The 26,698-nt window shown below is 48.6% G+C and overlaps 1 protein-coding gene across 1 annotated transcript in view; it reads right to left on the bottom strand.

Annotated features, from left to right (window-relative positions):
- ADCY5 (adenylate cyclase 5) overlaps positions 1 to 26,698 on the bottom strand; it is a 150,839-nt gene that overhangs the window by 56,574 nt on the left and 67,567 nt on the right. Inside the window, exons 2-3 of the mRNA XM_063107084.1 lie at positions 7,158 to 7,307; positions 2,592 to 2,713 (exon numbers count right to left, since the gene is read on the bottom strand). Of these exons, the coding sequence (XP_062963154.1) occupies positions 2,592 to 2,713; positions 7,158 to 7,307 (272 nt within the window). The remainder of the gene's footprint in view (positions 1 to 2,591; positions 2,714 to 7,157; positions 7,308 to 26,698) is intronic.

Genomic DNA, 26,698 nt, shown 5'->3' with positions numbered 1-26,698 from the left:
GTGAGGGATGAAGGAGGTGTCACCCAGAGGGTGGGCCATTCCTGGAGGTGATCACTGTGGAAGAGGCCTGAGTCAGCCCCTCTGCCCAAACACCCTTACTGGAGGCCAGGGGACCCAGGAGCCAGCAATTGTGAGACAGGAATTAAGATGCTGCCTGCAAGTGGGAGAGGAAAGGGGGTGCAGAGGTGGTTAGGGGAGATGGATGCATGAGCCAAGGCAGGTTGGCAATCTGTGCATTAACCGCAAGGCTATTTCTGAGTGGCAAATTTTCTGCATTTCCTTTGTGTTGTTCTGCTGTATATTCGAGTGAAACCTGCAGAAAGTGCTGCTGAGAAAAGAGCAATCAAGGAAAGCACCTTTTGTCCACGCTTTGCTGGGGATAATGCCAAGGCCAGTGAGGTGGTAGAGACAGGGCCAAGAGAGAAAATTCCAGAAGGAAAGAACTCAGGGGCTGGACTCAGCTCACATGTGCTGGAACCACTTGGCAGGCCTCCCCTTCCCATCTGAAACTTGAGCCTCTGGGATTTGTTCTAATAGGAAAGGCTGTTTCTTTACATGTCCTAAGGTGGAGACCCCCAGATTTAAGGGGTCGCTATCAGAAAGGAAAGGCCGCCGGTGGCTCCTCAGACTCTCACATGTACACACACACAAACACACACACACACGAAGCCAAATTTCTCTCCTCCTCCTCTGAGTCTCCTCTTGGCCTGAGAGCTCCCCAAGCTTCCTTCCCACAGAATCCTCATAGGAACTCCTTTCTCTAAGTTAGATGAAAACATCTGTCCAGGATCAGGTTGATTTTAAAAAGCTTCCTGGGGGGCAATTCCCCAACTTAATCAGCTGTGTGGGATTTTAGACAAGTTGCTTAATCTCTGTGCCTCGGTTTCCTCACCTGTAAAATGGAGATAATAATAGTATCATCCTCTTATATTTGTTGTGGGGATTCAGTGTCTCTGAAAACACTCAGAACAGCGGCTGCATTAAAGCGAGGTCTATATAAGTGGAACTATTATTACAAGTGACTGTTCCACCATGGCAGGACAGAGAAGGGGGTGAGGAACAGCAGAGAAACCAGCATATCACACCAGCTGAAAGGCTCAAGCCCAGAAGTCAAGCCACAGACTCCATTTCCCTGTCTGAGCTGGGCTTAGCTCAACAGGCAGCCCCCTCAGGACACCTACTGGACACGGAGATTCAGCCAGGGCAGTCTTGTTCCTGGGAGACCCAAGCTGCAGCTGGCCCCACTGTCCCTGCCTCACAGTGGAGCACAGGTGGGCTTCAGGGGGCTTGGGAGACCTTGAAAACTGAGGACAAATGTGTTGTGCAGGTACATTTTTCTCCCAAAGGCTTAGAGTCTCAGTTCTGAGAGACAGATGGAGGACATGCAGGCAGAATCAACAGTCTTGAATCTTAGGGCACAGTTGGGGACTGGACAGTTCTGCTCAGTGCATGAAAAAACAGCAGTCCCCCCCTCCCCACAGCCACCAGCCTCCTTAAGTGTGTGTGTGTGTGTGTGTGTGTGATAATTTGCATTATTCCATTTAATCCCTTTATTGAAAATTCAGCACAAGTCTCCAGAGGGTTCTCTTTACACCAATGTCAGAGGGCTCCCATGAGCGTTCTAGGAAAACTCGCGCATGGAGGAAGTAACTTTCTCGAAGACAAACACAGCAGCTCTTTTCTGGGCATATGGGAGGATTATCGGGCTCTCCAGGCAGCCATGCTGGATGAGCCCCCGTGTTGTTTCACATCCCCATGGAACTCATAAGCAGATTTTGCACTCTATTAATCCACATCTGTTTGCACGTCCCTGCTGTCAGCGGCTTCTGTCTAGGGAGGTAGCAAGCATCAGCGAAACGAGTGTGGGCTCTGGAGGGGCCAGCCTGGTGCACCCTGGCTTCTCCACCCCTACTGGGGACCTTGGTCCCTTTAGACTCTTTTCCTCTAGAACAGTCCCCACCTTTTTTTTCCTCCATGACTGACTTTTTATAAAGAGTCCAGAATGTAGACTTTGGATTTGTCCAATTATTTCCTCATGGTGTTTTTTTCTTTAAACTTTTTATTATGGAAAATTTCAACTTTATACAAAGTAAACAGAACAGGAGCTCGATCTACAAAAGGGGGGTGCTGAGAAGGGCACCCACCTTGCGGGTTGTGGGGAGGATTAGTGACAAGTGGGAAGTGCCTGGCATGCACTGGCCTGGAAGGCATGGAAGCCGCTGGATGGTGATGATGGTTGTGATGATGAGGGTGAAGTGTGGGTCCCAAGTCTGTGCTTTCTGTCCCCCTCGTTAGGCTGGGAGTGCCCCCATCAGCTGGTGGCACCGCTTCCTTTCTCCTCCGCCTTCCCCATCCTCTCCCTGCAGCTTCGCCTTCCCCCCACCCCAAAGAAAGTTGAACAGGACACAAAGATAAGCTACTCGACAGATCTGGAGGGGCAGGGCTGGGGGGCTCCAGACAACACACTCTCCAGAACCACCAGGTCACCCAGTTCAGCTACGCCCACTTGAAAAGAAGTGGGATGTCTCCCTTGGGGTCCAGCTCTCCCACCCTGCCCTCACGCCACCTCCACCCCCCAGCCTCTCCCCTACCTCACGTTGTCATGTTTCTGGATGTAAATCTTATGGAACATCATATCCTCCTGCTTGGCATTGATGTCTGCTTTCATCTCCATGGCAACATGACGGGGAAGGACAGACAGCAGAAGCCGCTCCTGGGGAGGGAAGCAGATGCTTTCGTCACCATTTCGTCCATCTGCCCAGCAAGACCCCTCTCCTCCATACCTCTGCCCCTGCCTGCAGGGCCCTGGAAAACCTCTCGGGCTCTCCCAAGACTCATGGGGCTAACATCTCTGTGTATGTGGTGGTCGGGACAATGGAGTTATGCCCCCCAAGATACCTGGCCCCCACCTTCCTGGTCCTTCCGCCAGGCTTGCCCCCATGCTGCACCAGGAAAAAGCTCTCCTGGTGAACCCGGGAGTATGAGCACTTCGGGTTAGAACTATGGATGTCACCTGAGACTCTATGTGACCTCGGGCAAACTACTGAACTTCTCTGAGCCTCAGGTTCCTCAACTGTAAAATAGGGATGGGACTGTTGAGAGCATTAAATGAGAAATATTACTGAGCACCTGCCATGTTCCAGGCATCATTCTGGGTGCCAGGAGTTATAACCATGAGCAAGACAGTCAAAGTTCCTCCTTCACAAAGCTTCCAGTCTCATGGGGGAGAAGTGGGGTGGTCAGAGAAGGCTTCATGGAGACCAGAAAGATGGGGTGGGGACGAGGCTGCTCCAGTTCCACGTGGAAACAGTAGCCCAGGAGAGAGGGAAAGTAGCTGACTTTGAGAAACCAAGAAATGTCAAACCAGCCATGGGGGAGGTGGGAGAGAAGCAGGGAGAGGGGACTCATCGTGGAGAGTCAGGCAGCCCATTATGCGGCTGCTCTTCACCCCGTTCTGCATTCTCCTCCGGGGCCTGCCCAGCTCCAAGATGCCGGCTGCCTCCCGCATGGGCATCCTCATCTCCGCTCCACAGCTCGCTGTCCGTGCCGTGCTCTGCCAGGCTCTCTCATGGGATTTCCTCACCTCCAGCCTTTCATTCTGGCTGCCTCCAGCCCCCCTCATTCTCCAGCCCTTCATTCTGTACTGGACAGACGCTGGGGTTACCCTCCCATGTGGGCCTGAGACTCTTCTCCTGTTTCTGTGTTTTTTCTGGCTCCTCTTCCTCCTCCTGGCTCCAAAGAGAACACATCCCCACCTCTGTCACCTTCCTGTTCACTCTCACCCTCAGGAAGCAAATCCACTGCCAAGGTATCCACCTTCAGGTCTAAGGTCACCTCCCATATCCCGTCTCCCATCCAAGGTTCACCTAGTCTCCAGCCGCCCACCTGGGTGTCTTGCCACCACCTTGACATCACGCCCCAAACCACACTCACCTCCCACATTTTCATGGCCCAAGGGTTCTTCTTCTCCAGTTCCTGCCTTTGCCCACAATGCCCCCATCCTCCTGCACTAAGGTCAGGACACTGCCTGTGTAAAGTGCTTTTACTTTTCAGAATTCATCCTCTCCCTATAGCCCCAGGCCCTGTCCAGCACTGATCGGGTCCTGCTGAGTGAGAAACAGTTCTCACATTTGTCCCTTCTCTTCTGTGTCCTCCTCCACTGTCTGCACGCAGTTCTCACCCAACTCTGGGATTCTGGTAGTGCCACCCTGGCCAGACAGCCTCCGCTCAGCCCTCCCTGCTGCCTGTACAGCCCCAATCTTTCCAACACACCGCCTTTGTCACATCACTCCCCTACTCAACACCTCCATGGGTTCGCTGGTTCCACCAGCCACACCACAGATGGATTCTTCCAGGCCCACTGAGCTGATGCTTCCTTATTCCCACTGTGACCCTTATCCACCCACCCCTTCCTGCTCCCCGCCCTCTCCCGAGCAGCCTCCCACCAACCCGGCCTGGCTGCTGTCCTTTTCCTCACTGAACCCCCTCTGCACTGTCCCAGCCTCAGCCTCTACCAGGTCCAGGCCACCTTCAGGTCCAGCCTGGCTGACCAGGAAGCTCTGAATCATTGTCTCTGTCTCCATACCTGCTGCCTCTGATCCATCCTGCAAGCAAGAGAGTGTCCTTTCTAAAACACACACCAGACCATCCTCATCTATGATTCTGAAGCTTCCAGTTTCAGCCCATGTCCCCAGCATGGCCTCAAGGTTTCCGCAATCTGGCTCCTCTTTGCCCTTCCACTTCCTCTCCCAGCATCCCTGAATTGAAATCTGTACCCCATTCCCGACAGCGAACCATGGGAAATTCCCCAAGCTTCTGGGAGCCTTTCTCATCTCTGTGCACAAGCTCCTCAGCTGGAATCACCACCTCACATGCTGCTCCTAACTCTCCTTGGGGTTCTCCTCCTTCTCAGAAGGGGTCAGCTCTGACTGCCAACATCCCCACGCCATCCCGGGTCTTCTTTTATGGAGTCTCTGATGATCCTGTATGTCAGTGGCCTGTCAACTGCGTTCCCCATTAGTGTATGAAGAAGAGAGCTCCTTGGGGATAGGAGCTGTGTCGTGGCTGGCACCATAGCCCAGAGCCTCTCTGTGGGTCTGTCTGGTCTCCTAAGCATCGGTAAACATGGCCATTGAAGGCCCTCTCATATGAACTGAACTCTCAGCAAACAGTTACTGCAGAGAAAAATATGAATTAAAGAACAATTCCATGAAAATACAGGACAACTGGAGAGAGTGTGCTGTAAATTAGATAGATTCATGAGAGGCCTCCCTACATTTATAACTCCTTCTGCGACTGAGGGCCAGGAGGAGTAGGCAGGGGTAGCTGGAGGTAGAGGGGCAGTTCTGAGGCCCCTCGTCACACGGCACCCAGGAGCTTCCCCCAGGGAGTCCAAGAAGTTCTTTCTGCGTGGCTTGCTGGCTCAGGCTGGCTGAGGACAAGTGCCCGCCCCCAGGAAATAGGCTTCCCCTCCTCGGTGCCTTGGCCCCGAACATGGCATGGCAAAAATATTTTCTTACCCAACCCCATGTGGATTGGGTGGAATGTCCAGCCCTCCAGGGCCAGAGCAAGGAAGCTGTGGTGAGCTGTAAACTGGTAATTGTTCTGGAGAAGGGATGAGGCCCAGAAGTGAGAGGGAACACTCCCTAAAATGGAAGGGAAAGGAAGATATCCTGATCTCAGGTAAGAGACGCTGGGGCTTGGAGCAGGGATGAGAAGGGGCTTTTGAGGAATGCCAGGGCTTCGGGGGTGAGCAGGGTGCTGCATGCCAAAGGTGAGGTGGGCTGTCGACAAAGGACAGCAGGAGGACTCCGGGACACTGCTGAGCAAGCTCCCCTCAGGGGGCTTGACCAGGAACCCAGACGGGAGAGCTAAGCCTCAGCTGGTCAGCCTAAGTGGCAGCCTGACACGAAGGCAGTGCTGGAGGGAAGCAGGACTGGTGGGGACTGGGGAGGGCCCGGAGAGCCACTGTGGAGCTCCACCTCCTCGCTCTTGGCCTGGGTGTCACCAGCCACATCACCTTAACTCACCTAGGATGCATCCCAGTGGAGTCAGAGATGACCTGCTCCAGTGAAACTGCTCTGCCTGCAGGGTGGCCACAGCATGACTCCATGCTGGCCAGGAGGCATAGGTGACTACTGCTGTCTTGGCCATTCCCACCCCCCTGCCCCCTGCCATCCCCACCTTCCATGTTCACATCTGCATGGGGCCTGACACAGCATGTGCACACAGTAGGACTCCACTAATACTTGCTGAGGGTTTGCTGATATAAGAGGGGAGAGAGGATGCTCTGGTTTGGAGCAAGCTTATCTCATAAGAGCCCTGATGACCACATGTCCAGCAGGAGCCCTGTCACCCTGCTGACCTGCCCACACTCTCCCCTGGGGGTCTCCATGGGGTTGCTGGGCCTCCCGTGTGGGAGCTCTGTAGCTCCACACTGTCTCGGAATTACCAGACACAGGAGAGGAGAGTGTGGCCTGGACCTAAACCTCAGACAGGACCACTGCCCCAGGAAGGGAACCGCAGGCTGGAACACTGAGGCAGCCTTGGTCCCCTCCCACCCATATCTAGGAGAGGTGCACAGGGGCAGGTCCCTCTTTGCCCCAGGGCTCACTGGGGGAAGATCCCACCTAAGTCCATGCCCTGTAAATGGCCTGCCTCCCCTGGCCCAGGAAGGTCTGGGAAGAGATGGGACTCTTCCTTCTCTGAACCAACCAAACCCCAGAGGAAGAACAGCATGGAGTGCCACAGGAGCTCACAGCTCCTGTCTCCTCTCCTTCTCCCCCAGCCCTCCCCTGGCGGGGCACCTTTATCCCAACTGGGAATGTTGACTGCTCTCACCACTCCAACCCATGGAGGAGGAGGGCTGGGAAGGAAGAGCCATCTCGCTGCTTTGCTTGTTTGCAAGCCACAGCGATACTTGGGGAGGCTATGGGCAAGGGCAGGGGAGAGCTCTTCCTCCAAGTCCCTCCAAGAGGATTCCCACAGAGCCAGGAATGCTGGGCTCCCTCCAGGGGAAACATTCCCGGGTGGGCTGGGCCCCCACCCAGAGAGGCTGTAAGGAGCACAGCCAGTGGGGAGGGGTAGAGCCCGCCGGCCCCAGCTCAGCTGAGGCAGGGCTTGGGCCCAACCACGCGGGGGCAGGAGGCCTCACTCACCTGCTGCTGGTTCTCCCGCTGCGAGTGGAGCCGCGCCTGGATACACTCCCGGGTCTCCTGGAAGGCCTGTCTCTGGGAGACCTCGGCTGGGTAGTGGGTGCAGACACCCACGATGTTGGTGCAGGAGAAAATGAGGACATTGGAGACAAGCTGCAGAGGGAGAGATGAGCACACTGAGCTCAGGCCTGGAGCCCTGACCCGGATCCTCCTGGCCCCAGAGTATGGAGCCCCCACCCGCACCCCAGCAAACACACACCCAGCTGCTAGCAACCAAATGCCGAGGAAAGCCCACAGGCAGCCGACCAGTGGCAGTGGCCAAGCAAAATCGGCCAGGCTCTGTGACAGCCTCAGAGCCCAAAGCTTGGCTGGCCGGTGATGGAGCATGGCCCTTGAGGATGCCGAATCACTGAATAATCACACTGAGCGTGACCACAGTACCCAGAATTAAAAGGCTGAGTGGACTGATGATGCTGTGACAGAGCTGTGTGTGCACTGGGGGCAGCAGGGGCCCTGCAAGGAAGGTTCCACAAGGGAGATGGAGCTGCACTGTTGGAAGCGGGATGGAGTCCAGCACAGGACAGAGCGCTGCCCTCCACAGAGAGGCCTTAGCTGATCACTCCCTGGAGCTCAGCTCCAATGAACTGAGGGCTCACCAGCCACCCACCAGGTCCCCAGCATAGTGCTAAGCACTCTGGGGAGTAAGAGAAGGACATGATGCCCAGCCAGTCAAGATCAGGGTCCACGGCAGGTCTCCACTCCTTCCTCCCTAGACTTTTGTTCTTTCTCTGCACCAGCACCCAGGCTCCCTGACAACCCACTCTAGCTGAACCCCTGCCCCTCATGGGTCCCCTTCTCTGTGCTTACTGAGATGCATGTGTGGAAAATACTACCACCCCTCCAGGTCAGCAGAGACGAGGCTGGAATTCTCTGGAAAGGAATGTTACTGAAAAGCTAAAGGAAAACAAAACACAGTACAACACAACCCACAAAAGCAAGTTTAAATAGCACATTTCAGATCCCAGCAAACTGCTGTTTAATTTCTCTTGGCAGGTAGAACTCCCAGATATGTGAGTATACTGATCCTGGTCCTGCGCTGGCCTCGGGGCCATGTGGGATAAGAGCCATGCAAAGATGTTCAGGCTTCTGGCTGGGGGGCTTTTGGCTACACCTGGGCACTCCCTCCAGGAAATTAACTCTCAGTCCCAACTCAAAGGGCAGCCCAGGTCAGCCCCTGCACCTTCTATTGAGGCTCCTCCAGCCCTCGGGAGCCCTGTGTTAGTCTCACAACCTGGGGTGAGGAAGACACTTGTCCATTTGGATCCCAAGAGCCTTCCTCTGGGACTTCAGCTGCCTGGCAGGAACGTGGCAGAAGACTCCCACACACCTCTCTAGGATCTCTTTGTCTCTGGAATCTAGAAGTCTACCCTCAACTCAGCGCTGCATTCTACCTGAAGGCTCTCCCTGCACAGCTGTGAGGTGGTCCTGACCTTCACCCAGTGTCCTCAGCCAGCCTAGGCCCAGAGGCCACGTGGGCTCCCTGCCAGATGTGGTACCTAGATAAGTCTTAGAGTGTGTCTGCCCCAGTTCATGCAGACAAAGAGACTTCCTCTTTCCCATTTCAAAGTCTTCCTCTCTCCTGGTTGAAGGATGTTCTAGCCCCCAGGTGTCTTCAGAGAAGGGGCAAGTCAGATTACCAGCTCTACCAACTCTGCCGGCTCCTGGTAATAACTCATAACTACCAAGCCTACCACCCCAACCTCATCCACCCCAGAATCCCATCACAGTCATTTTATATAAACACATGGCACAGAAAAACCAACCTAGTTATCACATGGAAAGAAGACCCCTGCTATACAGAAACGTATGATCCAGTTGAAGAGTGTTAGGACAAAATGTTTGTGTTCCCCAGAATTCCTATGTTGAAATCCTAACCCCCAATGTGATGGTGTTAGGAGGTTGGGCCTTTGAGAGGGGATTAGGTCAGGAGGGTGGAGCCTCATGAACGGGATTAGTGCCCTTAGAAGAAGAGACACGAGAACTTGCTGCCTTGCTTTCTGTCTCCACCATGTGAGGACATGAGACGGCCATGTGCAACCACAAAGAGAGACCTCACCAGAACCCAACCACGCTGGCATCCTGACCCTGGACTTCCAGCACCCAGAGCTGTGATAAATACGTTTCTGTTGTTTGCAAGCCACTCAGTCTACAGTATTCCATTACAGCAGCCTGAACTATCTAGGACAGAGAGATAAGCAATAAAAACAGAAGGGGAACCAGCAATGTGAAGCAGAGATCAATTCATACTGAGCAAGGGGTGTGAGGGGAGAGGTGGGTGATGGGAGGAGACCTCTGGACAGGCCAGGGTGGGCTGGGTATCTGAGTTGGGGGACTGTCTGGTGAGATTGGCAGGCACAAGAAAGAGCCTCCCTGGAGAGAGTAGTAGGGAAGCTCAGGCATGGGAGACGCATGTCGCCAGGGTACTCTGGGCCCTTGAATAATTAACCTCGGCTCTCTGATTCTTCAGGAGAGGTCCACAGAGAGAAGATGTAGCTGAAAAGGCAGGCTGGAGCCAGACTGAAGAGGCATCTGAATGTCAGGCTGAGCAGGCCTGGCACAATCTTTATATGATAGGAGGCACTAAAGACTGCTAACCCAAAGAGCAGCAGACAAGCACATGGTTTCTGGAAGATTCATCAGGGGCAAGAGTGCAGGGAATGGGAGATGGGTTGAGACACTGCCACAGAAGCCCAAAATATGAGGGAATAAAGACCTGCATGAGGTTGGGTGCCATGGCCTGAAGTATTAACCAATGTAGTGACTGTGAACAAGACCCTGAGAATAGGCCTCTGGGAAGTCACTGGGGACTGCTGAGAGGGGGGTAAAGAGAAAGAGAGAAGAAGGTGAAGGCTGGAGGTATAGACTACAGGGAATTCTGAAAGATGTTCTACTTAGGAGAGATCAGTGTGAAAGGAGAAAGGAAAGTGCTGGATGATAAAAACAGGAGTGAGACAGGGCAAACTGGGAAGGAGAAAATGAGGAGCTAGCCTCAGACAGGATAATGCACCATGATAATGCAACATCCCAGGAATGAAGGCTGTTCAACTTCAAAAATCTATCAGTGTAATTGACCACATTAACAGACTAAAATAGAATAACCATAGGGGCATTTTGATAGTTATTGAAAAAGCACTTCACAAAATACATGATTTTTTTTTTTTTAAAAACACTCTTATTAAATTAGGAATGGAAGGAAAGTCCCTTAATCTGACCAATGGTGTATACAAAAACCTACAGCTAACATTATATGTAATGGTGAAAGACTGAGTTTCCCCTAAGACTGGGAACAAAGCAAAGTTTTCCCCTCTTATCACTCCTATTCAACATCGTACTGGACACCCTAGACCATGCAATAAGACAAGAGAAAGAAAGAAAAGACATACAGATTAAAAAAGAAGAAATAAAACTCTCTATTTACAGATGACATGATTGTCTATGTAGAAAACCCAGAGAATCTACACAACAACTATCAGAATTAATATGCAAGTTTAGAAAAGTCACAGGACACAAGATCAATTTACAGAAAGCAACTATTTCTATATATAAGCAATGAACAATTAGAAGTGAAATTTTTAAAAGTACCATTTAAATAGCACAAAAACCAAAATACTTATGTATAAATCTAGCAAAATATGTGCAAGCTATAGAACATTTCTGAAAGAAATAGAAAAGAACTAGATAAATGGAGAGATATACCATGTTGATGTATTGGAAAACAAAGTATTGTTCAGATGTCAATCTTTCCCAAACTGATCTATAAGTAAAATGCAATCACAATCAAAGCAATGAGAATCAAAGTAATACAATCACAATCAAAGCAATGAGAATAGCCAAAATAATTCTGAAAAAGACGGACTAAGTTGGAGGACTCACACTATTCAATTTCAAGACACACTATAAAGCTAAAGTAATTAAGACACTGTGGTACTGGCATAAGAATAAAAATATAGTTCAATGGAATAGAATTTAATGTCCAGAAATCCTTAATATTTGTGGTTAGTTGATTTTTGACAAGGGTACCAAGACAATTCAATGGAGAATGAACCGTCTTTTCAATAAATGATGCTGAGATAATGGGATATCTACATTCAAAAGAATAAAGTTGGACTCCTACCTCACACCATATATAAAAATTAATTCAATGTGGATCAGAGACCTGAATGTGAGAACTAAAGCTATGAAACTCTTAGAAGAAAAGATAGGAAACCTTCATGACTTTGGATTAGGCAATGATTTCCTAGATATTACACCAAAAGCACAAATAACAAAAAAACAAATAGATAAATTGGACTTAATCAAAATTAAAGTCTTTTGTGCCTCAAAGGGCACCATCAAGAAAGCAAAAAGACATCTCACAGAATGGGAGAAAATATTTGCAAATATATTATAGCTTTATTTTTGACAAATTTATAAAGGCAATTAAATGGTGAAAGGACAGTCTTTTCAAAAATGGTGCTAGAATAATTAGATATCCGTATGATAAAAATAAACCTCACAAAATTTTAAAAATTAACTCAAAATGGTTCGTAGGCCTAAATGCAAAACCTGTAACTACATGACTTCCAGAAGAAAACATAGGATTATGTTTAGGCAAAGATTTCTTATACACAGTAGAAAAAGCATGATCCATAAAAGAAAAAAAAAAGATAAATTGGACTTCATAAAAATTTAGAACATCTGCTTTTTAAAAGGCACTATTATGATAATGAAAAGACAAGCCACAGAATGGGAGAAATAATTTGCAAATCACACATCTGATGAAAGAGACCCAGAATTCTTAGAAGAAAACATAGGAAATCTTCATGACTTCTTCAAAGAATTCTCAAAACTCAACAATAAGAAAACAAAAAACCCACTTTTTAAAAGAGCAAAATATTTGAATAGACTGTTCTTCAAAGAAGATATAAGGATGACAAATAATCACTGGAAAGATGCTCAACATCATTAGCCATCAGGGAAATGCAAATTTTAAAAATAATGAGATACTACTACACACTATTAGAATGGTTAAAGTTAAATTCAATTAAAAACAGAAAGAAAAGAAAAAAGAACTGTGATACCAAGTACCGGTGAGAATGTGCAGCAACTAGAACTCTTACACCTCACTGGTAAGAATGAAAAGTGGTACAGCCACTTTGGAAAAACAGTTTGGTAATTTCTCATAAAGTTAAGTATGCACTTGCCATATGATCCAGCAACCTCACTCTCAGGTACTTACTCAAATGAAATTTAAAGTTATGTCCTCACAAAAATCTGTGCATGAATGTTTATGAACCACTACTCAGCTATAAAAAGGAACAAACTATTGATATACACAACATGGACCAATCTCAAATACATTATGCTAAAATAAAAGAAGCCAGACTCAAAAGGCTACACACCACATGATTCCATTTATATGGCATTCTGGAAAAAGCAAAACCGTAGGGACTGAAAATAGATCAGGGGTTGCCAGGGGGCAGGGGGTGGGGCTGACTACAAAGGGCTAGCAGGAGGCAATCTTCGGGGGTGATGGGCTGTTCTATATCTCCATTGTTTGTGGTTACACATTTATATACATTTGTCAAACCCACAGAACTATACACTAAAAAGGATGAATCTTACTGTATGTAAATTATACTTTAATTTAAAAAAATATGAATCAGGTCCAGGAGAGAGAATAGGAGGGGCTGGCTGGATAAGGAAAGGGTGATCTTTCCTCTTTCTGAGGCCAAAGTATATTTTGAGACATGGCCCCCAACATAATTATCAACTGGCTGCTGCTGCATCTCCATACTAATCCTTGGACCTCTCCTGCTGTAATCTGACTACTCCTGCAGCCAGAGGCCAATAGCAACAGACAGTGCAAATCCAGGTAAAAGGATGCTCCGCAACGCAATAGGGGTCCAAATGGCTTTGTATATGCCTAGTATAAGCTTAGTATATGCCTCAGTGTTCATTGCTCTCATTCACTAAACACAACATGGGCGAGCAGAAAGAGGGGGCTGGGGCTTGAGACGGGGTCCTGAGCAAGGGGTATATCGGCAAGTTGGACCCAAGAGTGAAAAAGAGATTAATACCCAACACGCACGCACACACACGCACACACACACCTGCACACATACATGCACACGCACTCACTCCCATTATCCACCAAAAAGCAGGAATCTGTGCACTAGCTCTTAATGGGCGCTAAGGCTCCTGTGCAGTCACTCAGGTTATGAACAGAGTGGAGGCATCAGTAAACTCTGGTGGAATTCTGCTTACAGACCCCTGGGTAGTCTAGTATAAAAATGACCTCACACCTTGGGCACAAAGATGATATGTCCAAATGCTGCCTGGCTCTCTTCTCCACTAAAACACTGATCATAACTGAGCCCCTTCCTATGCCCCATGGAACAGACACAGTAAAAATACAAACCTGGTTCTTCTGTAAAGGACTTAATTAGTAAATAATAACAGGTTTCATTCACTGCTCAGACTTCACAACAGCAGGTAAACAGGGCCTAATTAAGGATTTGTTGGTTTTCCCTGTGCTGGCCTCATGGGACATATCTAAGCACATGGAACATGTGTGTGTGCGTGTGCGTGTGAAGGGAGTTGGGGCGGGGGAAGGTGTGGGCAACACATATCCATGTTACACTAAGTGGAGTAAAAAGCAGACTGGACAATCCAGCAAACCTCAGCTCTGGAGCAGTCTCAGCACCGCTTTTAAAACAAGTCCTGCAGAGGGCTCGGGCCCAGGTGGACCAGGTCCAGGGGTCCTAGGACCGCACCCAGAGAAACTCCATTAGAGGGAGAATGTTTGGAATTCTGTTCTCAGAGTCGAAAACCAGGGGAGATGCCTATTAATATGTAATTTTTCTAAATCTCCAGCACTTCTGCAACCCAATCTCTAGCTGCCCACAGGCTGCAGGTTTGATTTGGCCACGAGTGTGAAGTTAGAGTGCTTGATTTGCGCCTCCTTGGGGAGGACTCAGAGAAATCCAAGCAGCGGCCTCAGACACTGCAGTTGTTTCTGCCTCTCCTCTAAGTTTTCAGGGGGCTCCATGGACCTGCAGAAATAGGCTTCCCTGCTAAGCCTGGGAAATGTGCAAGGCAAAGAGGGATGAGGAATGCTCAGGTTTGGAATAGAAGGAAATGAACTAGGGACTAGGTTTGGGGAAGACCCTGCCCAATTGCTCTTTCACGTGGCTCCTGTTCTTGCTAAGTCAGCTCACCCCTTGCCTTGTGCTTCACAGACTTATTGTGGTGTGGTGGGAATCAGAACTCCCCAGGGAGCCAGATTTATTAATGGGGCAACCGGAGGTTCAGTTAAATTCGAATTTCAGAAAATGAATAATTTTTTCTGTAAGTAAGTTCCATGCAATATTTGGGACCTACTCATGCCAAAAAAATTACTCCTTGTTTGTCTGAAATTCAAATTTATCTGGTGACCTGTATTTACCTGGCAACCCTACCAGGGAGACTTTTCAAACCACAGCTGCCCCTCCCATTGTGACATCTCCCCTGGCTGAGCACCAGCAAGCTAGTTCGACTGCTAGCTCAGAGCAGCCCGGCTCCCACCCTACCCTACTCCCTCATCCGAATCCTCCTCCACTTGTGGTGGCTCCTGCTGACGATGGAGGAGACAGACCACAGTGTTTTCTCTTCATATTAGAGCCTGAAGTCACCCCATGAAGTGCAAGCCAAAGAGCTGAGATCTTGTTTTCCAAATCCACCCACCCAGCCACAAGAGGCTAGACCACCTTAGGGTTCCTGGGGGCTGAGGACCAGCTCCCCCTACTCTGGGTGGTAGGAATGGAGGAGAGGCTCTCTCCTCCAGGTATATCCCCTGGGCCCCTGCCCTACAGACAGGCACAACTCCTTCCTCTTCTAGTCCTTTTTCAGTTTACAAACACACAAAACTAACAACCAAATGAATCCCAAATAAAAAGAGCTGGCAAGCCTGAAATACATTCCTCCCTCCTGCGCCAGATTTCGTTTGTCCTGCATGATAGTGGTGGGAAGCTCAGGGAACCTCAGTAGAATCCCATTAAGATGTAAAATAAAATAAATCAAGGAAGGATAATCCTAAATTATATACTCTTATAAGGCACATCAGCATGGTTCCCTGTATACTGCACCATGCTCAATTAGGTGCTTAATGACTTTTTTAAAATATTACATATTTTAAAGCTTTTTTTCTTTTAATCATAGTGATGCCTCTAAAATTCTTCCTTTACAAAGAATCAAGATTGTGATATGTGTTTCTGGTGACCAGACAGCATCCCCCTCCTCTTCACTGCAGCGAGGATCTAGCTGCTCCACGATTGTCATTCTCTCCTGCTCCAGAACCCCCCAAGAGTTTAGGATGGCTCCTGAGGGGTCTCCAGCCTCTATGCATGCTATCCTCTATGCCAGAGACCCCCAAATGATGCTTTACATCGTGACATTTTCCTGCTGAAAAGCCCACCAGGACTCTCCAGTATCAGTAAGATGAAGCCCAAATTCCTGCACTGGCATTAACACCCTACATCTCTCATCACAGACCCTGTTCCCTGTCTCACCGCCTACCCTGGCCATACCAGCTAATTTACTATCTTTGGACCAATCTACAATATGATTCTAAAAGTGCAATGTTTATTTAATGCAACTTTAACGTTACTAAAATCAGAGCATGAAATATTAACAAATCAACTAGCATGTGCTTAATACATTTTTAGGAAAAACACAATAGACTAAAATGTGAAGAAAGACAAGTATCTAGGAACGACTGGGTACAGCAATTTACGGTTTTCAAAACACTTTCACCTGTAATATTTCATCTCACCCTCATGGCATCCCTATAAGATAAGCCAGCCAGGCAGCATCATGCCCCTTTTGCCAGTGAGGAAACTGAGTCTCGAGGCAGGAGCCCTAGGAGCCCTGTCTGGGGTTACATGGAAAGACAGCAGCTGGACCAAGATCACAGCCCCCTCGTTTCCAGCTCAGCTCATCTTACTCTACTGTACTAAGCTGTTATTTATCTCAACTCAATTTAGGTCCAGTTTTGTCTTATTCTATCTAATAAAGAAACACTTAACTTTCTCTCACCCTTGTCCTAGGTGCCCCAGGCCTTCTTCATAGATCCCAGTCACATAAAGAACTGCTGATTAGGGACCGACTCCCAGCTACCTCAGATTTGAAGATATACCCTTGGGGGCATAGCCTCCACCACACACTGTCCAAGGAACTCGCTGCTATGAGTGACAAAGGCCCAATACCTGTCTCATGAGGGCAAGTCTTACTCTAGGGTAGCTTCCTTTAGTTTTTTTTTTATAGAGATATAACTTATATGCCACAGAATTCACCCTTTTAAAATATATAATTCACTAGTTTTTAGTGTATTCACAGGTTTTGCAACCATCACCACTAATTCCAGAACATTTTCAACCTCCTAAAAAGAAACCCCATGCCCATTAGTCACTTCCCAGCAGCTGTCAACCCCTAGTCTACATTCTGTCTCTATGGATTTGTCTATTCTGGACGTTTTGTATAAATGGAATCATATAATCGGTAGCCTGGCTTTTTTCACTTAGCACGGTATTTTCAAGGTTCATCCTATTGTAGAATATACCAGTACTTCATTCCTTTTCATGGATAAATAATATTCCATAGTATGGATCTACCATATTTTGTTCACTCCTTCATCAGTTACAGACATCTGCGTTGTGTCTACTTTTTGACTATAATGAATAATGTTGCTATGAACATTCATGTACAAGTTTTTGCATAGATGTATATTTTCATTTTCTTGGGTATATACTAAGGAGTAGAACTGCTGGGTCACATGGTAACTCTATGTTTAACATTTTGAGGAACTACCCAACCATTTTTTAGAGCAGCTGCACCATTTGACATTCCACCCAACGATGTATGAGGATTCCAATTTCTCCACGTTCCCATCACTTGTTTTTGTCATCATTTTAATGACAACCATCGTAGTGGGAGTGAAGTGGTATCTCATTGTGGTTTTGATTCCCTTAAGTTTATAAGGCAAACAGCAACAATTATGAGTGAGATCATTTATTCTGTAACTTGCACAGCTGTGCCTTTAAGAGAGACGTGGTCATACCGTATGCTTTAGTTTTGTTATCTTACTTATTCCTAGAAAGACCCTAGATCTGTGGATGAATCCAGAAGAAAAACAACAGCTTTCACATATAGAACTTACATGAACAGGAAATCCTCTTAATTCATTCAACAAACACTGATTGAGCGCCTGGTGCTGAGCACTGTGTGGAGCGTTTGGGAAAATGTGACACTGGCCACCTGGCCCCTGCCCTGGTGGAAGAGTCAGGAATAGGCACGGAAGTGGCTGAGAGGACATAAACTCCACATGCTTCACAGTCTCTAACCTCTGTCTTCAAATTAACTTCCCAAACATTCAGTTTGCAGAAACTATGCCAGAGGAGATAATACTTTTAATATATAAAGTGTTTATAAATTAACAAGAAATGAAAAATGTAGAATGCAACAAAAATGGGTAATGTGGATGACAGGCTACTCAGTGTAAAAATACAAATGACTTACAAACAGGTGATATCAAAAAATGTAATGCCTCACCAGTAAGCAAAGAAATACAAATAAAAACAATATTTTGCCTATTAAAATAACAAAGCTTTTTTTCATGGTAATAATGTTGGCAAGAATGCAATGGAGCAGGCATCCCCCTACCATCAGTGGGGATGTGAACTGGTACCACTTTTCTGGAAAATGATTTGGCAGTATGTATGAAGAGCCTTAAAAATGCTCATACTCTTTAACCCAGCAAGTCCATCCCCTCTCAGGACTCTATGCTATGATAACCTCAGTAGCTCGGACAAGGCTTTATATCCAAGGATGGTTATATAATTTAAAAGTGAGGTGACTAGTCTTAACAAAATAAAGTGAAGAACAGCTAAATGTGAACACTTGGAGAATAATTAAATGAAATATGGATCTTCAACACCCTAAAATATCTTGAAGCCTTTAATATGTTTTATTTGAAGAAAATTTAACATCATGTGAAATTTTTCAAAATATGTCTAGTGAGGGGAAAAAAGAGAATACATTATCACATATACAGCATGATCCCAACTTTTCAAATGTATACAGTTAAAAATGTTAACAGTAATGGAATGTCTCTAGCTGGTGGGACTGTATTTTTTTTACCTTTTTCTTTAGATCATTGAATACTTAGCAACTTTTCTATTGTATGTATCACTTTCAAAAGAGAAAATGATAAACTTATGTAAAGGAGGGAAAATATACACGCATTTACTCTGAGCACGGCAGGCTAAAGAAACTCCTTTTCTAATACAAGAGATATGATGAGAATTCCAATGCCTACAAAACCAGGCAGAATAAGTAAGATGGGGAAAGAGATCCAAACCAGAAAAAGGAAGCGTGTCTAGGTAGGGACTGGGCAGGCTTCTTTGGGAGGTGTCTGACGATGGGCCTCTGTGGCATGGTAGGATCATGCAGTCACAGTGGAGGGGCATCCAGGAGGCAGAAACAACAGGATTAAGGGGTCACGCTGCACAGGGAACACCAGGTGGTCAATAATGACTGGAGTGGAGCAAGTGGGGGTGGGGGAGCACCTGGCCATACACAAGGTGGAGTCACGGCTAGATCACCAAGGGTAAGGCACTGGCACATGACCCAGGAGCCATTAAAAACTCTTGATGGCTGCATCCCCCAAAATAAAAAGTATATTAATTTTTCAAATTATAAAATGCACATTCATAATAGAACATTTCAAAATCATAGAAAAGAAAAAAAAATCAACTACCGCCCTGAGACAACCAGTACTAACGTTTCCATTTATTTGTTTCTTCCTTTCTTTCTTCTTTTTCAATCTACTCATGGCTTTTTGTTTTTGCTTTCATGAAGCTGTGATCTTACTGTTTACATAATTTGGTATCCTGGTTTTTTCACTTAATATTATAACATAAGCATGTTCTCCTGTTATTACAACTTCTAATGCTGTCAGCTTTCAACAGGGAGATGTGATCAGAGCTGAACTTCAGGAAGATTACTTTGACAGCTGAGAAGGAGGCAGTGAAGAGGAAGATGCTAAAGGCAGAGAGATGTAAAAGAGAACTGCAGAAATGGCACAGACAAGGACCGGGGCCCTGCAAGAGTAAAGGGGGTGGTACCCAAGCAAGGCTTCTGCGAGGGGTATCTGAGCCTGGATGAGGTCTCTGTGAGAAGGAGAGGGCTTTGGTTCACTTAGGGAAATCCAGGAGTTGCCAGTTCAGGGTGAGCAGAATAAGCAGTAAGAAAGACAGTGTGGTGAAAGCTAAAGGAGAAACTCAAGAAGGAGCAGGAAAGCCACAGAGTCAGGCGCTATGGAGGAGCCTGAAAAATATACAGGTGAACCAAAGGTGGTCAGGGGGCCCCACGATGACCTCAGAGACTGAGAAGGACGCAGACTGCAAGGGGCTAAGTCATAGGGGCGTTGAGGGGACTGAGTGAAGGTGACTCTCGGGATGCTTGGCAGTAAAGGGAGATAGAGCAGGTCACAGCTTGAATGGATACAGCATGGGACGGTGGAAGAATATGATTTATCAAAAGGCAGAGGAAGAGCAGAGACCAAAGTGGCACATGAGGACAGAACCCCACTGATCTGCAGAACTGTGCTGTACACCATGCAGTCACAAGCCACACGTGGCTATGAGCACTTGCAGTGTGGCTTATCTGGGCTGAGATGTGCTGTAAGTGGAAAGTACACACCAGGGTTTAAAATAATTTAACATTGAGATCATATTCTAGATCTACTGGGCAAAATAAAATATATTATTAAAATCAATTTCAGGACTGGCTGGTTAGCTCAGCTGGATAGAGCGTGGTATTATAACACCAAGGTCAAGGGTTAGGATCCCAGTACCAGCCAGCCACCAAAAAAAAATTTTTTTTTTTTTAACTTTTAAAAAATTTTAATATCATCTGTGGGTGGTTCTTCTTCTTCTTCTTCTTCTTCTTTTTTTTTTTTGTCTATTGGAAAAGTTAAACTGTATTTATATTTCTGTTGGACAGCACTGCTATCAAAGAAAGGGGAGGCAGGAGATGCGAGAGACCTAGAGCACGGTGCATGACAGACAGACCACAGACTGACTTATAGACTGTCAGACTGGTGGGCAATTGGTGGTCCAGGTTGGGGTCACACAGAGACCTGCCTCCCTCCCTGCCCCCGAGGGGGTCATTTCCCAAAGGCTCCGATTCATCTGCCAGACTCAGAACAGATTTCAGATGGCACACCCACGGCACCCATTCCCTGCAAGTTTCAGGAGCACAAAATGTGGAGGCAGAAAAGGGAAAGGGGTCTTGGGCTGAAGCTCAGGGACCAGAAGGTCTCAGATGGGGGCTCAGCAGGTGTAATGACTGAGGTATCTAGGACTGTCTAGATAGGGTAGCAAACTGAAAAACAACTTCTCTAGCATGTCCTGAAACTTGGGGCCTTCAGGAGAACAGATGAACTTAAAACCACGGCGGAGGGGGGGCATCCCCAAGAGCAGCAAATAAATGTCTGGAGGCAGCTCAGCGTCAAGAAAGGACTGGGAACTTCTGCAGACTGTGAGCATCGTGGTTCTGAGTAGGTCCCTTTTCCACTGTGAGCCTCAGCTTCCCCATCCATACAACTGGAGGGGCAGTGGGTGATGGCCAAAGTCTTTGTCACCTGCGACGGGTCATGGAGTGGTCTCAGCCTGGATCTCTGGTTGCTCAGGCAGGGCAATCTGCATCCCACTGTAAGTGGAGATGCCACTTAGGATTTTCTGAGAGGTCCCTGATTTCAGATGTTCTGCCCCCTGCTCTCCTGAGATGCAATGGAATGCTCAGCATTTCGGCACATGCGCTACAGCTTTAAAACTACCGGTCACACCTGGAAATCGTACAGAAATCCCCCATCTGACCTGTGCTGGATCTGCGGGGAATCCCATAGGAAGCCGGAGTCCTTCAGAATCTATGCCAGCAGCAGCCCCCCTCACCCACCCCCAGGCCGTGGGAATCAGTACAGAAACACAGACACCTTCCCACAAACCAAGGACACAAGTTGGGGTAGAGGGCCAGGGGGTGAAGGAGAGGCTGGCTCAGTGGGGGCCCTGTGGGAAGGCTTCTAGAGAAGCTGGTTGGGGTTTCGCCCACCCACAGACTGCTTCTCATGCGCTTCTCTGACCTCTGGGGTAAGTAAGAGTTTGCTTTGTGGCCTGGCAAGAAGTTTTGTGGGCTAGAAGTTTATTTATAATCAAGTGCAATAAAGTTTCTCTCTTCCAAAAATCTCATCTTGGAGAACAATTATCCCCCCACTCCAAGTTCCCCCACCCTCAGCTTCCTCCTCCCCCTTCCAGGAAAGTCAGACAAGCTTTCATTGTTCTGCATGAGCCGTGGTGACAGCTGAGGGCGATGCCACTGTGTGGGTGGAGGGAAGGGGCTGCCATGGTGCTGGAATCTGCATGCCACCTAAACACCGTGCTCTGGCTTCCACCCCGCGCAGGAGAAGTGCGGCTGTTCTTGCACCTTCCCCATCCCTACCCTTCACCTACCTGCCCACCCACACCCTCACCTCCAGGGCCCATCTTAGGTCAGCAGAAACTGGAAAGAAAAAAACACTAAAGAGAATGTGAAACTGCCACCAAGCCGCTCACCTAACCTCCAAATGAGTGCAGAACCTGGATGGGGTGTGTCTGTCTGGCCTGGGCACCAGCCAGCCCTGCAGGGGCTGCCCTGTGGATGATCCATCCCCTCATTGCCCAGGACAGAGGGGCGCCCTGGCACTGCTTGGGCAAGGCAGGGCCATCCAGCTCTGTCAGGCACCTCGGCAGGGATTTGGGGCCGCAGTGGTTGCCTGGGAGAGAGGCAGAAAAATACAAGGGAAGGGGGCTGGCCCGTGGCTCACTTGGGAGAGTGCGGTGCTGATAACACCAAGGCCATGGGTTCAGATCCTATATAGAGATGGCCGGTTAGCTCACTGGCTGAACATGGTGCTGACAACACCAAGCTAAGGATTAAGATCCCCTTACCAGTCATCTTTAAAAAAAAAAAAAAGAAAGAAAAAGAAAAATACAAGGGAAGGAGCACTATGCTGAGGGTCAGGACATCTGAAGCTAGCCTATGGAAATCGCAACGTCATCTCTAAATGGAGCTAATGACCCCTGCTAACGAGACACCGATGCAAACACATTGCAGGTGTAAAGTGATGCAGGTTGGGACTGGCAATGCTCCCAGCAGCCTGGAGCAGTGAGAAGCAGATGAGAACAGCACAAGTGCTGGCCATGTCCCTCCACTCACTGTTGTGTCCCCACCATCCAGGACAAAGGGTGACACATAGCAGGCGCCCGTTCACACTTATTGAAGGAATAAACAGATGAAAAGGAAGCTGAAGGCTGCATGGCACCTGCAAGGCCTTGAATATCCCAGCCAACCACAGAAGACAGTCCCAGACCCCAGTTTTCACTGCCTCTGACACTGAGCATCAAATACAGGTATGCAAGGGCGGGGGAGGGGAGGGATTATGAAACCCCACCCATAGGAATGCCCAGGTCCATGTCAGAATTAAACAAAAGGTGAACAAATGAACGCAGTGCCAACTGCCAGGGCCGCTGAGGGAGATGAGACATGAAACAAGCGTGTGTGTCCCTGAGAGTGGGGTACACAGCCTTGCTGGCCCGAGGATTGGAGACCTGGGCTGGAGTGCAGATAGCCCCTTACTAGCTGGCTGACCTTGAGCACATCACTGGGAAAGCCCGGAGGTGAAGCCTGTAGGAGAAATGAGGCTCATGGGGAGGCCTGGGAACAGTGAAAGACCTGCACTGTTAAAGTGCCAGCCCTTCTCCCCCTGGGCTGGGCCAGCTTGGCAAGTTCCTTAGCTCTCTGGGTCCCCTTGTGTAAAATGAGAGAACATGACCATGTGGCTCTCAGCTGCTTCCCAAGGTGCTAACATCCTGGCACACTGGGGATTTTTTTTGGTGAAGCAATTTAACCCCCCAGATAGAAACCAAAAGGGCCCACTTTCATTTCCAATCACTCTCGGCTGTGCTGCTAATGATGGGTAGCTGGGGGCCAGGGTTGGCCCCAAGGCCACGGGCAGCACTGACTCCTCTTAGGCATGAGTGTTAAGTCTTCTCTCCTAGCAGCAATGGAGATGTGAACTGGGTGTTGAGGGGTGAGCCCTCAACTCAATCATTACTGATGGAAGTCTACAAAAGCAGCCAGAGGGAAGAGTGTGGGAAATGTCCACTTGTGGACTGACCCTCCCTGTGTGCCCCCCACCCCCCAGAAGCTTATTGTCAGCTAGGGGTCCACTTCATGGACTACAGAGCATCAGACCACCACTTCTCACCACCTCCCTTTAGCGTAATTGAGTTAACCTTTTTAGTTAAATAATAATAATTTTTTAAAAGGCTGTGGCAAAGGAGAAAAAGAAAAAAACAAACAAAAAAGAAGATAGAAGGCCATGGCAGAGACAGTTAGTTTTTCACCTAAATTCACTGTCCCCTTCTTCCAAAGCAATACAGGGTTGCTGAGCCCATGGCTGTCTAGCTAGAGACATTTCCCAGCCTCCCCGCAGCTAGGTGTGGTATGTGACCATGCTCAGGTCGAGGGGTATGAATGGAAGTGATACAGGCAACTTCCCTGTCATCTCCCATTCCATTATCAAACAAGCCCATGCCTGACCTGGATCAGTACCCTTTACCACTTTCTTCTGGGCTAAGACATAGATAGGCAAAAAACCCAGCTTTGATCTTACAGATGAGGGTAATGTCCTTGGGGGCGGCAACAAGCCCACGGAACTGAGCGGTCCTGCCAACCCAGACCCTGTTACTTTGGGACTATGATGTCTTAAAGCCATTGTATTTTAGTGTCTCTGTTACAGCAGCTTAGCCTTGACCTTAACTAATACTTATGCAGACAGCAGAGGTTTCCAGATCTAAAAGCATCAGACAGTGGCCCAAATCCCATCTCTCCTCCTCCTCTCCCACCACATGCTCCCGTGCAGAAGGAGAAACCAAAACACACAGTGCACACAAAGCCCTGGGAAGGCAGGAGACAGCTGGAGGTGTGGAAACGCCAAGGCCACTCCAAAATCAGTTGAAACCTTCTGGGCAGTGGTCCTGACAAGAGCTGGGACCGAGCCCAGAAACCAGACCAGAGACAAAGCAGATGGATGGGCTGTATTCTCAAGACGGAAGGAAGGACAGTGGCCACACTCTGCATGTTGGGAAATAGAGGCCCAGGGGAATAAAGGAGCAGGCTCTGCAGTATCTCAAAGAGATGAAGCCTGGTGTGGGGAAAGAACATTGGATCTTCTGATCCAAGTTCAGCCCCTTTATTCCATGAGTGGTGGGACTGAGTAACTTACCCTTAGAGTAAGCTCAGATTCTGCTCCTATAAAACAGAATGATATGATCTACTTCTCAAGGACTGTGTAAAGATTAAGGTGATGTACTAACTAGGGCAATAATATAAAATGTCAGACAAGCAATTATTCTTCTACTGCCTATCTGGGTTTAGATATAGTGAAAGCAAGAAACTGAGAGCCCCAACCAATCAATCCCAGTTCCCCCAGGATAGCGGGGAAGATAAGAGAATCAGTTGTTTAGAAAGTGTCTTGGAGCACCAGACACGGGGCAGGGATCTGGGATAGTTCTAGTCCAAAGCCTCAGGGCATCATGCACAGCAGCTCTCTTCTCTCACCCGGGCCTGGAGGGCTGGGCAAGAGCTGGGGAAAGGCTGCTGCTTCCCGGCCGTGTGGGCAGCACCTCAGGGCTCTCCCCATGAGGGCTAGAGGCCTCCAAAGATGAGGATCTCCCCTGCTCCAGATGGAGCTCCTCTCTTCTGTCCAGTGGCCTCTGCAGGCTCTTGCCTGGGGATGACAGGACTTCAGTGGAGGGTGAGCATGCCCTTTACCTGAAAGCAGGGACTGGGAGGCATTTGGTGAACTGTTGCACCACTGCCTTCTCGGGAGGTTCTCCGCAAGCCAGGCCAGGCCTAGGCCAGCACAGGAATCTAAACTGCAGTTTCCTGTCTAATGGCCCCTCAGCATTTCCAGTAAGTGAAGTGCAGGGAAGAAAAGGTGCCTGAGGGCCTTCGGTGCTCCTCAGCAAGACAAGGGGAGGGGAGCGAGGGGCTTTTAAGAAGCATGGGCAGGTGAAATCCCTGAGGTCTGCATGAGAACAGGAGGAGGGCTTGGGGCCCCTGCCCAGAAATTCCCCAATCTTCCATGGTTCCTTTTTCCGCCTTCACTTCTACAATCCAAGTTCCTTTTTTCCTTCAAAAATTTATTTGAGGCTGGTTAGCTCACTTGGTAGAGCGTGGTGCTGATAACACCAAGGTCAAGGGTTTGGATCCCCGTACTGGCCAGCCACAAAAACAAAACAAAACAAAACAAAAAATGTATTTATTTGAGGAGGAGTGGAACGTGAACTCAAAGCTCAGCCCTCCCAGCTAGAGGCTGCCCCTGACCACCCGGCACTGCCCTCGGCTGGGCCGGCACGCAGAACCTTTCTTTCCTCTGCACTTGCTGACCAGCAGCCTCCGTCCTCTCCTGAAAGGTGAGCTTCCACACCAGTCCCACGCCTCTTTGCTTGCCTCAATTTACCCCACATTCCCTGCTAGAAGACCTTAAATATCCACTGCTCCAAGTCCTAGCTGCTCGCCACCCAGCTGCCAAGGGACAGACAGTCTCTTCCAGGACTCCTCCAGGACTCGGGGCAGCATACAGTATTCTGGCCCCCTGCACACAGGCAGAAGACGGCATTTCCCAGGAACACCATAAAACCCAGGGAAACATCACAACGCCCCACAGGGCAGGATATCAACCCCTGTGTGGCACCTCCATCCTGAGAGCACCCAGGCAAGGAGAGAAAGGAGTGTCCTTCCTCCTCCCCATTTGGAGGAAGCAGAGCCCGCTCCCAGAGCCCAGAAATGGATGGAAAGAGCGCTGAGTCCTCAGAAAGGTATGGAGTAGAATCCAAGCCCATGACACCAAATGCTTTCTATTTTTTGGCCACGTGCATCTACCTGGGATGACAGAGCATAACAACCATGAGAGGAACGCCGCATGCCCGCCTCCCCACCACCAAAACCACCGCGTGCCTGCTCCTCACACTAGCAACGAGGACAGGTAAGCCTGCTTGGTCTAGAGGTGGCAACAGAAACAGTCCTGAAAGTCTGCTGAGAATCAGTCTGCACCAAGGGAGCCCCCGGGAGGAACCCTGGATGCATCCTTTGTATTCCCCTACCCAAAGCACACGACCGTTCCCCTAATAAATCAGCTCTGACAAGTTTGAATATGTGTCAATTGGGTTTTTTTGTTTTTGTTTTTGTTTTGTGACCGGGAAGGGGATCGCAACCCTCCCGCGCTCAGCCAGTGAGCGCACCGGCCAGCCCTATATAGGATCCGAACCCGAGGCGGGAGCGCTGCTGCGCTCCCAGCGCCGCACTCTCCCGAGTGAGCCACGGGGTCGGCCCCAATTGGGTTTTTTTTAAGGAGGGTCACAGCT

The sequence above is a fragment of the Cynocephalus volans genome, chromosome 1 (genome assembly GCF_027409185.1).
Source record: "Cynocephalus volans isolate mCynVol1 chromosome 1, mCynVol1.pri, whole genome shotgun sequence".
Classification (NCBI taxonomy): domain Eukaryota; kingdom Metazoa; phylum Chordata; class Mammalia; order Dermoptera; family Cynocephalidae; genus Cynocephalus; species Cynocephalus volans.
Note: the sequence above shows the minus strand (reverse complement) of the source record. Positions and strands in the feature narration are given on the sequence as shown.